The 17,732-nt window shown below is 39.8% G+C and overlaps 1 protein-coding gene across 3 annotated transcripts in view; it reads left to right on the top strand.

Annotated features, from left to right (window-relative positions):
• Positions 1 to 17,536, top strand: part of LOC148015829 (protein FLX-like 2) — a 48,613-nt gene extending 31,077 nt beyond the window's left edge. For 2 of the 3 annotated variants that reach the window (XM_087663713.1, XM_087663712.1), the window contains exons 2-5: positions 15,399 to 15,905; positions 16,554 to 16,693; positions 16,780 to 16,865; positions 16,960 to 17,536. In XM_087663713.1, coding sequence (XP_087519839.1) covers positions 15,421 to 15,905; positions 16,554 to 16,693; positions 16,780 to 16,865; positions 16,960 to 17,064 — 816 coding nt within the window. In that variant the 5' untranslated portion in view covers positions 15,399 to 15,420 and the 3' untranslated portion in view covers positions 17,065 to 17,536. The remainder of the gene's footprint in view (positions 1 to 15,398; positions 15,906 to 16,553; positions 16,694 to 16,779; positions 16,866 to 16,959) is intronic. The other variant, XM_087663714.1, reaches the window with a different exon arrangement.
• The last annotated feature ends 196 nt before the right edge of the window (positions 17,537 to 17,732 follow it).

Here is a 17,732-nt window from a genome sequence, read left to right as displayed (position 1 = left end):
GGGTTGATTCCATCGAATGTATAGTTCTGTATTTTCTTTGCACTTTTATTGAGGCAAGAGCCTCAATGTCTAGGTTCAGGAGCAGCTGATTGCTTCTCCAATGTAGGAACTAAAGAAAGTGATGACCATGCCATACGGGACCATGGTTTTCAGCTCTGATTTATTACTGTTTGTGGGATTGCTTTATTGCTGGAATGATGCCAGGGTCGAAGGGTTTGTAACCCAACTGATATGGAACAGATCTGGAATGGAATAAGGCTGAGAACATGTCAAGAAGCAGGTGAAAAACACTAAATACAAAGTTTTGTAGATTGCAATTTTACACTTGAATTATTGAGTTTGCACACATATTTCTACTTGGGATGTTGTTTTGGATATGTTGTACTGTCTTTATGCAGCTGAAATTTACTCAGAAAAGATGAAAGCTAACTGTTCACAGGTTTTGTGCTTTGGAACATGTTCACATGTTTTGTACTTTGGAACATGTTCACATGTTTTGTACTTTGGAAATTTCTTTTTTTTTTTTTTGGTAACCTTCCATCTTTTAATTGCTAAAGAAATACCGAGAGAGGCACCAATCTTCGGGGCCAATTTGGTGTTGAGCGAGGGAGTGAGGTCTCTATTTATGTGTGTATGTGAAAAGACCAGGTATTAATTGAAGGAACTACCGCTTTATGTGAGTCATAGACCGGTTTCAGCATGTATTTCAGAGATCACAAGAAAAACAAAAGAGGGTAGCTGATCTTCATAGATATGCTTTGCAGTTTGTAGAGGGTGATTATGTATTGCTGTGTTTTGAAAAGGCAAGGTTGAAAAAGATGAAAGGAAGAGAAAGATTGTATCCAAAGTTGAGTATGATATACTATGGGCCCTTCTAAGTGTTGGAGAAGATCAACAATGTGGTATATCAACTGAAATTACCTCCACATTGACAAATACACAATGCTTTTCATGTTAGTTTATTAAGGCTCTTTCATGATGATGTGCTAGAGGATATGTTTGTTAAAATTCAGTCTAAGGTAGATAGAGGAGTTGGATGAGATTTTGGTATCTGAGTAGATTTTGGTACATAAGGAAAGAAAGGTCAGAGGTAAGGTTTTCAAGAGATAGTTGGTGAAATTTCAAAATTATTCACCAATGGATGCCAAATGGATGGAAGATGATGACTTGGTAGACCATCTTCAGTTGTTACAACTTTACCTAGAAGCCCTTCAGTTAGAGTTGACTTTAGTTCAGGCTTAGTTGGGTTCAATAGAGCAAGGGTTCGGAGTATCGTCTAATGCTCAAGGGAGATGTAGCACTTCCACTCCACCAGTTGTGGATAGCTTTTATATGTAGTGGATCTTGGATGTATTTAGTACGCATCCAAGGTACTGTGCTGACAGTATGTTTACTATGAGGTCACTACTTAGTGTATTAGTCACTGTGAGATGTATGCTAATGAGTATGAGTTCCAACCTAGCATTGGAACTATACTTTTGCATCAGCTTATGATTAGTTTGGCATGAATTTTGCCTCAATTTTGAGAGAAAAGTCTGATTAGTTTTAGCTCAATTTTTAATTAGTTTGAGAATCGTTTACGGTCACTTTTTGGGATTAAGTTTGCATCAATTTTTGCATTGATTGTTGGTTAGTTTTTGCAATGAGTTTGTGATTGGTTTGAGGTCACATTTGCAGCAGCTTATGATTAGTTCTTAGATTAGCAACAAGTGATCATAAACAGATTATGCTTAGTTTTCAATGGTTTATATCTAGTTCCATAGACAATAGCATGTTAGTAAATGCCATTGATAGTTTCAGCCATGGTTTATGTTGCATTGATGGTTTTCTATGGTTAGTCAGAATAGTTGAGAAACATGAGTTATAGATGCATCCAATGAGTTTCTAGCCAACAGTTCTGGATTGATTTTCAGTTTTATGTTATGTATATGCTGGCTTGAAATTTTCAACAGGTTTGCAGTATGTAGCATGGTTAGACAACAATGCGCAATGTTATGATTGTGATGCCTTATGGACATTCTAGTGGTTTTTTTTTGGCACAATGCAATGTAATTGAGGACGATTCCATGGATTTCAAGGGGAAGGTCTGTCATGGGATTGTGAAATTTTGAGATTTTTTAATCTTGCTGATAACATTTGATTAAGTTATTGATCAAATGCACAAGGTTATTTAGCATATGTGATACACACGACAATTATTTTATGGTAATAGGCCAGGGACTTTGAGAATGCAGTGGGTGATAAAGATAAAAGTTGTGATAAGTTATGACAACTAGGCTTTGGGGGTCAGTTAGTGTTAGTTTTGACCCTAGGATAGTTATTTGGCCAATGAGTATTGGTGGTGACACTAGGGACTAGCATTAATTAATTAATGCTAGTCTAAGGGCCAACAGAGGTTGGGGACCACTCTAAGTTACAAATGGCCCAGCCAATTTAATTATGGATGGGCACATTTAATTTTGGGCAAGGTTAGAAAGGCTGAAATTAATTTTCAAGATTATTTAAATTTGAAAATTAATTAAATGATTAGATAATGCTAATAAATGGGTTTAGAACGTTGCCTCTTGGCGAAAATGCCCATTCAAATTGAGAAAACGTTTTTGGGGTTGGTTGGGTCGTAGCCATTCAATTAGTTTAGAGTTGGAGAGAGAGAGAGAGAGAGAGAGAGAGAGAGAGAGAGAGAGAGCTAGCTGCTGGCCCATTTTCTGATCGGTGAATAATAATTTGCTGTAGAAGACAACCATTTGGGGTCTTCAACAAGTAGGGGACAGCAAGAAGTCGCCTTCTAGGGGTTAGTAATAGCATTGCTCATCAAGTGACAGCATTTTGGAGGTGTTTGGAGCATGGAGCAGGTAGAATTGAGGGTTTTCTTGCAAAGAAAATCAGAATTCTCTCATCTTGGCTCTATCTCACCTTCTCCAAGCCATTCACAGGAGATCTCAGCATTTCTCATCCATTTTGAGCATATCTTAGTCAAATTTGGTGGACAACAGAGCTGTAAATCCTAAATTTCTACAGAAATTAGGGTTTGATAGCCATCTAAAGACTTGTGCCAATTGGTGAAAGCATTGTATATTGAATTCAACACCTGAAATTTGTGTAAGTGTCAGGGAATCCAAATGTCAGCCCATTCATTGTAATTTGGGGCAACATTTGGCCAGTTGGAGGTTCCATTCGCACAAGGCCTAGATGGAAAATCAAGGGGCAATTGGCTCAAACTGATTGCTGATTGTTGCTACAGCAAAGAGGCTTTTGGAACGACAAAGGAGATTGTAAATCTTGCTTGTACTCATTTCATTAGCAATCAAGTTAAAGAAATACTGAAAGGGGCGCAAGTTTTTGGGCCAACAGGGTGTCCGAGGTCCAAGATTATTAAGGTAATTTGAGCATTTTAAGTTATGTTCATTTGCCGATTGTTGTAATGAAGTACTTAATCATGCAATTACCACCCTTTCCAAGAAGGCAGATTGGTTTCAAATTGTGACAGCCGAAATCGAGGAATTTCAAGGAGCTTTAAGGGGCCAGCCAACCAATGTTAAATTTGGGGTTAAATTTGTCTCTCAAGGAGCAAGGTGAAGGTAGTTTCCAAATAAACTAAGGGGCAAATTGGTATGGAGGCTTGCTTGTTAATTTGGATAGCAATAAGAGGTACTTGGATTAGCGGAGGAGATCAAAGGATCTCAGTTGTATTCCTTCCATTTGCAATATAAGATAAAGAAATACCGCAACAAGCGGTGCCAGTTTTGAAGCCAACCGGGTATCTATTATCCAAGGTTGTTAAGACAATGTGTCCATTTCAGTTTATGGTCAGTTATTAATTGTTGTAATTATGTGCTTGATCAAGTTTTACCACCCTATGTGAAGAGGAAGTTTGGTTTCAACAACTGTGTTGTTATATCCCTCGATATCCGGATGGATGCTAGTAGCATTGGTCATAGTGGTTATGAAGTGACTTAGTACGAAGGCATTAAGAGCACTTTGGGGTTAGGGCAGCTGAGTCCTATAAATAGGACTTAAGGCCCTATTGTGCACATTCATTGTGTGATCACCACTCTTGGACACTCTTGGCTTTTTGGTAGACACATTTGTATGTTGGGATGGTTATATGGGACACCAACCCTTGGGATGTGGTTATGACTTGGAGCGTTGCTAGCTTCCAAGCTCGGGGGTGAGCCCGTTTGGCTCTATGGGTGGGAGACGAGTCTAATATCCAATCTCTTTTATGTTGAGTTTGGCTTGTGTCATGTCTCATGTGCAGGTTGGATCGTGGGGGGATGTTTCACCTGTCTTCATCGCCATGCTTGGAAGCATTATCCCAACCATAATGAGGCCATTTTCAATGCATCTTCTTCCTATCTATTATTACCTTCTTTTCTCTTGTCTACCCTCTCTACTTGAAGTAGAACTTGTCCAATTGAGCCTCTTCAATCATTGGCATGCTCTTCCAGTTAGACACAACCCTTTAGCAAATCATGATGGTGTTCATTTGTCTTCCTCCAAAGGAAGTAGTGTGCTAAGTATTTGATGAATTTATGAGAGGAGGAAGCATATAGAAAAGGAGATACATCAAAATAATAGGCTGATCAGCATTTAATGTGTTTGTGAATGTCATTCAGCTATATTTCATGTGTCAGGGTTGGAATCAAAATGAGCTCTACTTAGGGGTTTCAACATGCAAGATAAACACTCCGGCACCCAAGATATGTATATTGCTAACAAGAAAATAAATCGATGTACTAATCATTATGTTTTTGTACAGCTAGGTATGGATGCTTATATGAGTATCGACTATTGTAACTTTTGGACAATTGAAAAATGGTGCTAATAAGAACATGTTTATGGCAGCAATGGATACACATGTTGCTCCAGGTCATTTGTATTAAATGCCAATATTTTGTTTGATATGCAGTGTAGGGTATTGAATGCATATTTGTCTTCTTTGAATGCTTTCTCATGCTTAGGATGTTTCTTCGGTGTGAATGAATCTCTTTGGATAGCCATTGGCATTTTGTGAAGCACCAATGATCCTTAGGATGGATATGGTTATAAGTCTTCTGAAGCAACCATGGATACGAGCAGAAGTCTTGTGAAGTAGTCGTTATGGGTGATTAAGGCATCTAGTGGAGCATAGTGTTTGTGAATGCATCATAGTGTGATATGTGGATATTGGGTTTCATATGAGGTTGCTTTGCTTGTGAACCATGGCTAAGCTTTTTGGAATGTACATGAAGATTGTGCTTCCATTTGTGTTGTTGGCAAATGCATGCTTGTATATTATATGACTTTGAGATGGCCACAAGATAGAGCTATGGCATTAGGATATGGATTCCTATTGGTTAGGTAATTATGGCTTGCCACAACCTTTATATCCATGATGCTGCAAGATTTAGTCATGAACTTGTTGAGGGCTATTTTATATGCCAGTTGGTTGCTTTAGTACACCGTCTATTAATCCTAGCTTTGAGAATGATTGTACAATTGACATGGAAGTGGGTGAATCTCTCGTTGTGACAACTTGGTTTTTTTCGATCTCTTAGGTAAGGCATATGCTATGCTAAATTTTGTTGGGTGTAAAGTCCCTTCGTTTTTGTGTAAATAGTCTTACGGGTGTGAACACACCCTTATTGTACCTTGTACCCTAACATATAAATACATTCTTTTTTTCTTTGTGTACCATCACAAACGGTACACCTATCTCTGCATTCACTCTCTCTAACTCTTAGCTTTGCTCTTCAGCACGCCTTGATCTTGCACTCCATTGTGCACACTCTCCCCTTCAAATTGGTATTAGAGCACAGAGTGCACACTTCCCGAGGTCAAAGGCAGACGTGGGGCAGACAGTCGATGGGAGTGTTGACTGGCGGGTGCCAGGTATAACTAACTAGCGCACAGGAACTGCACGTGACGAAGTCCAGGTCGAGTGAGCAGCTGATGGGCACTGAGGTGCTCCAGGTTGAGTGTGTAGCTGACAACCAGCGCAGGCGAAGGATTGGACGTGATTGGGCGAGACTGCTGGTCGACAACTTTGCGACAGTCAACAGGCGACTGGATGGCAGCAGGCGACACGTGACTGACGGGCCAACCTGTGCAACCTGTGTAACTGACAGGTGTAACCTGTGACTACAGACGTACGCGCGCAACTTGTGACTACTGACGGGCGCAACCTGCAGCGTGCGTGACTGACGGGCCAAAGGACAGGATGTGACTCGCAGGTCAATGGACCTTGCCATGTCACTTTTCAAAGGACCATAAATTTATTTTTTTTCTCTTCAAAATTCTCCTTGAATTTCCCCTTGGCCTGACGGGGTTTGCGTGCATAAGCACAAAATTCAGATTTGTGCATATTTATGCCCAGAAATCTGGGGTATTTCAGATTGAGTGCTACTCATGCAAAATTGAGGCATCTGCATCAGAAATTGGAGACGTTGTGCGTGTTTGAATTGGGGATTTCGCCAAACTTACTGAAATTTTACTCATTTGAGTGAAATTTCTCAACTTTGGACCCATAAAATTTGTGGCTTTTGCTGTATTGGTGAAATTTTGTTCAACTGAGTTAGATTGGCCGACATTGGTGCTCAATTGAGCCCGAGAAATTTGGGGCTTTTGCAAAATTTCATGAAATTTTACTAAATTTGCCCATTTTATGCGTTCGGGAACATGTGTTAATGCAATCGGGGCAGATCGGTTAGTGAAATTTTGGGGCTTTTGTTGAAATCTGTGGATTTTGGCAAAGTTAATGCGTGAAATGCACTTTAGGAATATTGCTGAAGCAATCTTGTGGTTATAAGCAGAGTAATTTGAGCATTTTTTAACCCCCGCTTGTGCTATTTTGGAGAAATTGCAGAGATTTCTTAGTGTTTTGGGTATCAAAAGATGATACGAGCACATACGTATGCAGTACACATGTTGGACAGCTCCCATTGAGTTGATTTATTGCTAATTATTCATGTTGCAGTAGTCTTAGTGATCATTTGCAGATCTGGGATTGGTGCAGATGTATTTTTGGTGATATTGCTGAAGTGGGAGTTATCTGGCAGTGATGTATGTTCTTAATGTATGCTGAAATTGCAATCATACTGTTGAAAGTCATTCGTTCTACTGCTGTACATGTACTTGGACTGAATCTTGCTATTATTTGCTGAAAAATTGGGCTGAAATCAGCTGAATATTCAGCTCATTTTTTGTTGTCATAAATTGCAGCATTGAATTTCTGGTTTATTGTTGAAAAATGGCTACAAATGCTTCTAGTAGCAATGACACTAAATCCCTCTTTGAAATCAACAGGTTTGATGGCACTAGCTTTGACTTGTGGAAGGATAGGATGCAAGGCATTTTGTTTCTCAAGGATTGTGAAGATGCTCTCTTGGAGACTAAGCCTGCAGCTATGATAGATGTGGATCGGGCTAGACTTAATAAGAAGGCCATTGCATACATTAAGATGGTAGTGTCTAATGATGTACTTACAGACATCAAGCGTCTTGATACAAGTTATGCTATATGGAAAAAGCTTAAGGATACTTACGAAAATACAACTCGTGTGAATCAAGTGCATCTTATGCATAAACTTGTGAACATGGAGTTGGATGAGTCTAAGCTAGCATCTGAGCATTTGAGTGCTTTCACAGGGGTTTTTGAGTCAATGCAGGACTTTGGTTTGACAGCTTTCGATAATAAATTAAAAGCTATTTTCTTACTGATGACTTTGCTTGACAGCCGGGAATCTTTGGTTGTGTCACTTAGTAACAATCCTGCTTTGACTTTTGATGGTGTAAGAGGTTCAATCCTTAATGCAGAAATGAGAAGAAAGTCTATTGATGAAAGCAGTGGCTCAGCTTACCATATGAGAGGCATGTTTGAAAAGAGGGGTAATGCAGCCAGTAAAGGGAAAAGCAAAAGCAAAAGCAAGAGAAAACATGAGGATGTCACATACTATCAGTGTGGGCGTAAAGGGCATAAAAAGCTCGATTGCCGGTACTTCAAGAAATAGCAAGAAAGAAAGAAACAACAGGGCAGAAAAAGAAGGATGATAAGAAAGATGATGATAACTCTTTCTCAAAAGAAGTTGCAAAGGTAAATGTTGCATCTAGTGTGAACTTTGAAGAGTTTTCTAACACTGAAGAGATACTTGTTGTAGCCTCACGTAATGATGCAGACATTATGGCAGTAGTAGGTGATATGCACATCACAAAAAAGGAGGTAGTTGATGCCACATTGGGAAGCAGTGAAATGTATCTTCCAATACTTGAAAGATACACAAGAAAAGTGTATATGCTATGGAAAGGGTACACTAGAGTTGCAGGGATTTTGTGATTCGGACATGGCATGAGATCTTGACACTAGGAAATCTACCAGTGGGTATGTTTTTACTTTGGTTGGTGGGGCTATTTCTTGGTGTTCAACATTGCAGAAAATTGTGGCATTGAGTACTACAGAAGCTGAATATGTTTCAGCCACTGAAGCTTCTAAGGAAGCTATTTGGCTTGGCCGTCTGGTCAAGGATTTTGGTCTTTCTTCACGTACTCCAGTGCTTGGTTGTGATAGCGAGAGTGCAGTATGTCTGGCTAAGAATGCTGTGCTCCATGCATGTACCAAACACATAGATGTTCGGTATCACTTTATTTGACTGGTCTTGGATGATGGTCTTGTCACACTAACTAAGGTCAAAACCCAAGATAACCCTGCAGATGTTCTCACTAAGTGTCTTGCAAAGGCTCAGCATGAGCATTGCATTCGTTTAGTGGGAGTTGGTTAACTTAAAGGTATTACTTCAGGCCTTTAAGTGGGAGGTTGTTGGGTGTAAAGTCCCTTTGTCTCCGTGTAAATAGTCTTATGGGTGTAAACACACCCTTATTGTACATATAAATACATTCTTTTATTCTTTGTATACCATCACAAACGGTACACCTATCTCTGCGTTCACTTTCTCTCTCTCTTAGCTTTGCTCTTCAGCATGCCTTGATCTTGCACTTCATTGCGCACTCTCTCCCCTTCAAATTTGACAGTTGAATGGTGTGGATTCTTAAAAATGCATTGTCGTCTTTGGTATAATAGAAGTTATGTTTTACAGTTGTAAGGCATTGAGGTACTAGTGCTACTGAGAAAGCATATTTGAGACAATAAATCCATGCTTTTGTAAGGAATTTCCATTGCTTGGATGAAGCTTGTACTGGTACTAATGTAAGTTATAGGGATGTGGCACTTTTGTCATATGAGGTCTCTTTGCTTGTGAACCATTGCTAAGCTTGTTGGAATGTACATGAGGATTTTTCCATTTCTTGAATGAAGCTTGTACTAGTACTTATGTAAGCTATAGGGATGTGGCATTTTTGTCGTATGAGGTTTCTTTGCTTGTGAACCATTGCTAAGCTTTTTGGAATGTACGCGAGGGTTTTGCTTCCATTTGTGTTGGTAAAAAATGCATGCTTGCATATAATATGACTTTGGGATGGCCAAAAGATAGAGTTATGGCATTACGACATGGATTCGTGTTGGTCAGTTTATTATGGCTTGCTACAAGCGTTATGTCCATGATATTGCAAGCTTTGGTCATGGACTTGTTGAGGGCTATTGTTTATGCTAGTTGGTTGTTTTAGTACGCTATCTATTAATCCTAGCTTTGAGGATCATTATATGATTGACATGGATGTGGGTGAATCTCACATTGTGACTACTTGGTGTGTTTGGATCTCTTAGAGCTAAGGCATATACTATGCTAAGTTTGACAGTTGAATGGGGTGGATTCTTAAAAATGCATTGTTGTCTTTGGTATCCAAAGTTGTGCTTTACAGTTGTAGGGCATTGAGGTACTAGTGCTATTTAGAAAGTAGTTTTGAGACAATAGATCCATGCTTTTGTAACGAATTTCCATTGCTTGGATGAAGCTTTTGGGTTTGTTGCATCCTTTTACCTTTTGTAGATAGTAGTCTTTTAGACTTCTATGATTGGTGTGGCAAACACTAGTGTTTCTATAATTGTGCTTGCTTATGTACATGTTTAGTAAGTACAACTTTGACAGCTGTGGATTTGTACATTTGTGATTGGTTGTATGCTAGTGCAATGACTATCGTCTTGGACAACTTTACATTGGCAATACATGGAGTAATAGTAGTACTTGGCTGGTTTAAAACATGTATACCAATTATGCATTTGGTAGTGCATGCAATACCTTCTTCTTGAAAACATTCATGAACATATGTACATTGTCAATACATGAATAAGAATAGTGTAGTTAGTTACTGGAAAACATGTATGGACAATTGTACGTTGCAATTGTACGAGTAACAACAATGAGCTTGGTTACTTGGAAACACGTATGGACAATTGTACATTGTGAGTGCATAGAGTAACAACAGTGTGTTGGGTTACTTGGGGGCCTGAGAATTAAGTTATAACTTACATTGAAGGTTTTCCCCAACGAATAGCCTCTAAATGCCAAGTGAATCCGTTGTGCTTTCAACAATCAGTTACCTTGCCATTAGTGTAACTTGTGGCATTTGTAGGAGATTAATGTGTTTAGCAAGGCATATGCTTTCATTTTTAGCTCTTGTTCGCACTTCTTGGTAGTCTGCACTCTCATTCTTGGTTGTTGGGATCAATTTGCTGCAATTCTTCCTTCCTCTCTCTCTCTCTCTCTCTCATAGCTATGGAGAATGCAAGAATATGTGGAGGTCGGATCAGCATTGTTTCTTTTTCTCTTTGCTTGGGAAATCAACTAGGCAGCTTTATGACTCCATTATTAGTAGGTATTGCTTCTGTTTTTGATTTAAATATAAATGCTCTTGTTATGTACGCACCCCTAGCTATGCCAAGGGAGGTGATATTTGGAAGTTGCTTGGATGCCTTTCTTGAATAGCATCGTTTAGGTCCCATATGATCTACAGACTTAGCTGGTTTGGTGACTTCCAAGTCTACCTCTTAGCAGAATGTCAATGGCCCTTACATGCCATACGATCTTCTCCCATGGTTCCAATCTCATCCCCTCTAATGCCTTTGCAGGCCACCATGTTTGTGGAGATAAAGTTGGCTCGTGTCCCATTATCAAAGAAGATTAATGCATATCGATCTTTGATTTTACCGCTTGCTTTTCATAACTTAGTAGCATTGTCATTGGGTTGAACAACATCTGGCACCAAACCAATGGATGTTTTGGGCTTCTTTCCCTTGTTGGGATCCTCTTAATTTTCTAATTTCCCAACTTGTTGTCTATTGGGACAGTCCTTAGCCATATGACCATCCTATTCACAAACAAAGCATTCATTTGCAGCCCTTAATTCCCTCTGTTATGCAATTGCCCTTGCTATTTTGAACTCTTTTCAGCCTGATTTTTAGATTCGCTCCTCTTCCCAACCCTTGAAAACTTCTTATTTGGTTTTCCATCCATGCCTTGGAAACCCAGATCTTTTCAATGGAGCAATAGATCAACTGTACTAGTTGTTTCTGTGAGTTGAGAGATGCTAAATACGTTGGATTTGATGTAAAATCTGCGATTCCTTTAGGCAACCCACACATTTTTTCACTTGCTCATGAAGAGGAACTAGACGATAAGAAGTCGTTGGTAGTCTACAATAAGCTATCTCAAAACTCTTTATTATGCTATTTCAAATTATTACATTGCGTTGCGTCAAGCTTATTCTAAGCTGTCATAATGTCCACTTTAAATGTACTAGTTAAGGTTTGTCATGAGGATTTGAAATTTTGATGCTTTGCTTAGCATTTGGTTAAAGAGGACAACCCAATTTTCACGGGAGTTGGAAATCGAACGCATATACCCATGTTGACAGCCGTGAGCTACTACAAGCCGAGCTACGCTCCTGACGTCACAAATGTGCAAATGTGATTCATACATGTGAGGTATAGGTTATGTGGGACCTTGAGATATTAGTTAGTGTGAAAGGCAAAAGTTGTAACGAGTTATATTGGATAGGTACTAGGTGGTACTTGGTGTCAGAATTTGGCCTAAACCATTTAATTAGCCCTAAGTGTTGATGATGACACTAGAGGATGTTATTAATTAATGCTAGTTCCAAGCTAATGAGTGCTCCACATCACTTGGGTGATAAATTAGCCTAGCCAATTTAATTTTTGGCCATTTAGATTATTTTTCCTAGCCATAAATAATTAGTTAATTAAATTTTAGAATTGACATTTTGAAAATTAATATTAATAATATTGAAAATTGTTTTAGAAAGCTTCCACTTGGCAAAACATGCCTATGCAAGTGGGAAAAAGGTATTTATAGGCTAAGGAGAGAGAGAGAGAGAGAGAGAGAGAGAGAGAGAGAGAGAGAGAGAGAGAGAGAGCAGCCATGGCTTGAAGCGAGTGAGGCGACTTGCATAAACATGCCTTGTGGAACCAACACGATCTTCAAAGCTGAGGACTGCCATCTAAATTCTTGTGTGATCTTTAAACTAGCGATGTACCATGTAGACCTGTGCAGTTTGCAAACCTGAGGTCCTGCATGTAAAATTTTAGCGAGCGAGCGAGAGAGAGAGAGAGAGAGAGAGAGAGAGAGAGAGAGAGAGAGAGAGAGAGAGAGAGAAAGAGAGAGAGAGAGAGGTAGGTTCCCTCACCTTGCCTCGCACAACGGAGGGCAGCTTTTGTGCATCTGACTTGTGACAGCATGTGCATTATACATAGTTCCTATCTCGACTGCTGTCTACCTTATCCTGACTATTGTTTGCCCTTTTTGCAGACACACAGAGCAAGAGACTGGGTGAGTAAGCGGTGTGGATATAGAAGCAATATCCCACCTCTGGGCTGATTGGTAATTGTGCCCAGACAAACCTGTCGCAGTCAGCTGAGAGTTAGGTCTACAAGTGCCTAGCATAAATTGGTATTACACATTCAAAATAGGGAAAGCGAACCTTTGTCTAGAGCTTGTGGGGACTTGTAGACCTATAGAGCTACAACAAAGTTATTGAGAGAGAGAGAGAGAGAGAGAGAGAGAGAGAGAGAGAGAGAGAGGTTGCTGTTCACATTTGCAGTTTGGACAAGAGTGGATTTGTCACAGACTCAGCATGTTCGATCTCAATACGGCATTTATAGACCAGGTAGTTGATGCTTTGGGGCCTGATTCAGAGGGCGGGGATGAGATGGTATTGTGCACGGAGGAGATGGTTGAGGAATTGACTCCAAGCTTTGATGCACAATGTGCAGTGAAACGTAGTAAGCATAGTGAGGATGCTCCCATGAAGATTGTTGATAGCTCGGCACCTTTGGAATGTCCGTTGCGTTCATATGCACAGGTTGCCAATGATTCTGATGATTCCCCAGAATTGGATTGGGACCATCTTCTAGAGTTTGTTAACTCTTTACTCCAAGAACATGTTCAACACAATCACAATAATCTTCAAAATTGTGATGAACAGGACATTGTGGATGCACATGTAGATAACTAAAAGTGCTTTGACCTTTCTCTGCATTTTATGAACGTGGCATTATATTTTTCTTCATGGGTAGGATCCAGGTGATCCCTTGGAATTGGTGATGGTTGGCTTCCATTCTTAGGTGTGATTGTGTTGATGAGGTTTATGCGGGTACCAAGGATTTGTATGAGGTCATGCTCACATCAGCCATACACAGAGATGATCTTTTGGGTAGGCTGCCCCTCTTTTAGAGATGGAGAAGACCATGTTTTGATGAGGGAGGGAAAAGTCACTTTTTAGGATTAGGATTAGTCTGTCCTATTGATGTGGCAATTAGGAGTAGTGGAGCATAAAGTAGGTATGTAATATCACATGTGTGGGTGTTCAAAAATATGAATGGATTTTAAGGGCCTTCAAGCAAAAAAGTGTATAGAAAATGAGTATTTCAACTTGCAATATGATTGGGTGCCTTTCGAAAAAAAGAAACTTATTTCTTGTAAAAAATTTTAAAAAGTCATTTTTTGGGATTGGGACAAATATAGATCCGAATTGCTGATGTGGCACTTTTGGAAGAATGGTGGTCCCTTCTTGGAGGATGAACTGATTTAGAAGGTCTTTAATGCAAAAATAGATAGTTGGTTCATGCTGTAAGCTTGTTCCGAGATTAGGCATTGCATTCTTTCCTTCATTATGTGCATTTTCAGAATGAGATGCATCATCACTGCTTGATTCCATCTCACTGTAAGATGACATACTTGCTGTAAATGCTCAACTGAATACAATTTCAGCAGTTGAGCAAGTGGCTATAGGATGAGAGAGAATGCTATAGAGAGAAATTTCAGAGTTTCATCGCAAGAACGGTGGAAAAGCTGCTACTCATTTCTCCCACTTGCATGGGCAAGTTTTGTGAAGTGGCAGTCTTCTAAACTCATTTTAGCACCGAAAAAAATAAATCCACTAGCCAATAATTAAATTGGTTGGGTCAAATTGACTCCCAAGCACCCTTGAGCAGTTATTGACCCCTAGAATGTCATTAGCTAATTAATTAATGCCTAGTCTCTAATGTCGCCAAATTGACATTAGTGGCCAATAAATTGGTCTAGGACAAAATCTAACATTGGGTACCACCTAGTACTTGTCATACGTAACTTGTTACAACTTTTGCCTTTGGCACCAACTGATATCTTGGACATTGTAAAAATATTTACCTTGCATTGCCCATGTGCAAGTCACATTTACACATTTGCACATTACCACTTTTAATCAACTACTAAGCAAAGCAATAAAATTTCATGTCCTGGTGACATTTTCTCTGCAAACCCTAGCATATTTTCATAGGGTCTATTATATGAAGTGTTGTAGTGAAAAAAACTGTAAATACAAGCACGATACAATTTGGAAGATGACTGCTAAAGTGCAGTTACAAATTGACTGATAAATCATATTGTGGCTTACTAGGCATTTGAAGGGTCTTGAAATTTGTTTGATGTGTAACACTCTTGGAACTTTCTGGTTGATGTTTGTTTTTGCTGAAAATACGTTCCCTTCTACCTTTCATTTTGTTCTTTGTGAAGGCGCTCTATGAATGCACATTCAGCATAATTTTTCTAATTTTTCTTGGCAAGCCCTGTGCTATGCAACATGATATATATTGACAAGTGATTCTGTTCAAAGTGAATATTTGGATGTTATGGGCAGAACAAGTTTCTACTAGTATACTACATTTAACTTTTGTATGTGAACAAATATTGCAAGCTTGCATAAGGTTTGAGCTGAAGCATATTCTGCTTAGCATTTGCAAAAATTGACCATGGTAACCAAAGTGGTGACGTGTGATGGATTAAAACCTGCAAAGTAGGAAATGTGTATGCATGCAAAAGAGTTTTAACTCTATTAGAGGTTAGTGTTGATGCTGTTTGTGTTACAACATTTTTACCTAACATTGCTGTCCATTTCATTTAAACATTTATCAGTTGCTTAGATCCAGCATGTCACACACATTGTTACTTTGAACTGTCTTTGTGCATTACACAGATAGGGCTTTTGCTGTGATTCAATGGCCCGTTTGCCTCCTCATGTTATTGGAGGAAGGGTACCATTGCCTGGAGTTGTGCCTTCACCAGTCATATTGGAGCAAAAACTAGCAACTCAACATGCTGAAATTCAGGCCCTTCTGAATGAGAATCAGAGGTTGGCATCCACTCATGTGGCTCTTAGACAAGAGCTTGCAGCTACACAACAGGAGTTACAGCGAGTGCAACAAGCATTTACTCTGTTGCAAGCAGAGAAAGAGCAGCAAGTAAGAGCTCTAGTAGAACAAGTAGCAAAGCTGGAAGCAGGTGTACGTGCAACAGAGCCTCTCAAAGCTGAGCTGGAGAATGCAAAAGCTGGGGCACATAAACTGCTTGCAGTAAGGCAAGATCTTAGCAACCAAATAACACAGCTCACAAAAGAACTGCAGGCAGCTCGTGCAGAAGCAGAAGAGGCTTCTGTCATGAAGGCAGAAATGGACAATCTTCGAGAGGACATGCAACGTGCCAGGTGCAGTTGAAATTTGTTTTGATTCCAACTATTCTTCATGATGTATCAGCATACCTTTTTTTTTTTGAGATAAGACCCAGAAACTCAAATGCATGCGGGGGGGGGGGTCTCCCTGTCAAATTTTAGCTAAGAGAGTGGGTAAGAGCCATGCTGGCATGTTCCTACATGCAGATAGGATAAGCCTGCAATACAAGCGAACAATGGAGCTTGATTGCACTCCCTATCAAGGACCAGCTGAGTGCCCGAGCCCAAACGCCCACAAGGGCGGGGTGCCTTCCCTTTAAATATTAGTTAAGAGAGAGGGTAAGAGCCATGCTGGCATTTTCCTACGTGCAGATAGGATAAGCCCGCATTACAAGTGAACAATGGAGCTTGATTGCACTAGGGCCACCTCCTTGGTGACCCTACCAAGGAGGACCAACTGAGTGCTCGAGTAGGCAAGAGCCTGGACTTGCACGAAGACACCATATGAAGATAGGTGTCCAATCAAGTGATGCACTTGGCAAGACTTGAACCCACAACCTCACAATTATGAGCCCAAGTGCTAACTGCTGCTAGGATTGCTTTTGGGATCATCTATCAGCATACTTCACACAGAGGCACTCTAAAAAAGTTTAATGGTTGGTTTTACTCTGCCAATATGAACAGGACTGCCTTTGAGTATGAGAAAAAGGCAAATTCTGAATTACTGGAACACAGAGGAGCTATGGAGAAGAATCTTGTCTCAATGGCTAGAGAGGTGGAGAAGCTACGTGCTGAACTTTCAAATGCTGAAAAATTAACTCGTGGTATCTGCATTTTCTTTGCTTTTGCTCAAGTATATCCTTTTTTGAAATTAAACTTGAGCTGAATATCATCTGGTTTTGCTACGTAGTTGGGTCCTACTCCAGCACTTATGGTGCAACAGGTTCTGCTTATCCCTCTGCAGGGTTGTATGGAGATACCTATGGCTTGTCACAGGTTTGTAGGTGGTAGGAAGGTTCTGTATTGTTTTCTCTCATCTAGGTGAACATCGTTGAGACGTTCTTTCAAATCTAACCCTGTCATTTTTCAGATTCCATTAGCTGCAGATAAAAGCATCCCATATGGTTCAGGTTCAGCGGCTGCTTGGGGAGTGTATGATTTGCAGCATGCAAGTGGAGCTCATCTAAGAAGATAAGCTGAAATTATATCGTCCAAGTTGTCCTGTCACGAGTAAACTAGGGTTTTCACAGATGCATACTGAAACTTCAGTTGTGTGTATCCATGATTCACTGTTTTCTGGTGCTAAGCTCAGTCTAAATTCAGAACTTGCTTTGTCTCAAGCTCTGGGGCATCAAGTTTGATGCAATGTTTTCTGGTTATGTATCACAATCAAGAATTCTAAGTTTTTGTGCATTATAGCTCGAGAGGAAGCACATACTTATGCCTTGTGTATGTCTGAAGGTTGACAGTGAGAGTTGCAGCTCTCTTAAAGCCTGCCAATTTTTGGTCATATTGTCAGTGGAAGTACTTTCGTCCAGGTAATTATAGCTCAAAATCCTATGGCAATACTCCTCTTAAGCTTTTACTGTTAAGCTGGTCGTTGACCCTTGCACCAAATACTCTTGTTTTCATGTGCAATTGAAAATGTTTTGGTTATCACACATAAACTGCTAGCTTCTCTTGAAGTTCTCTTTCTGATGGATGCAACATTTTACAAAGCATTATAATAATTTGCAAGATATCATCTAGAAGTGTTTGCAGCTTCTCTTGTTGAAAGATGTGTGTTTCATAGTCTCTCCTATCTATTCTGTTTTGGCTATGCTAAGAAGCTGTTTGTAGAACACTGCATCTTGGAAATATGAT

The sequence above is a fragment of the Lygodium microphyllum genome, chromosome 23, assembly GCF_053477565.2.
Source record: "Lygodium microphyllum isolate KBCC chromosome 23, Lygodium_microphyllum_v1.1.10, whole genome shotgun sequence".
NCBI lineage: Eukaryota > Viridiplantae > Streptophyta > Polypodiopsida > Schizaeales > Lygodiaceae > Lygodium > Lygodium microphyllum.
Note: the sequence above shows the minus strand (reverse complement) of the source record. Positions and strands in the feature narration are given on the sequence as shown.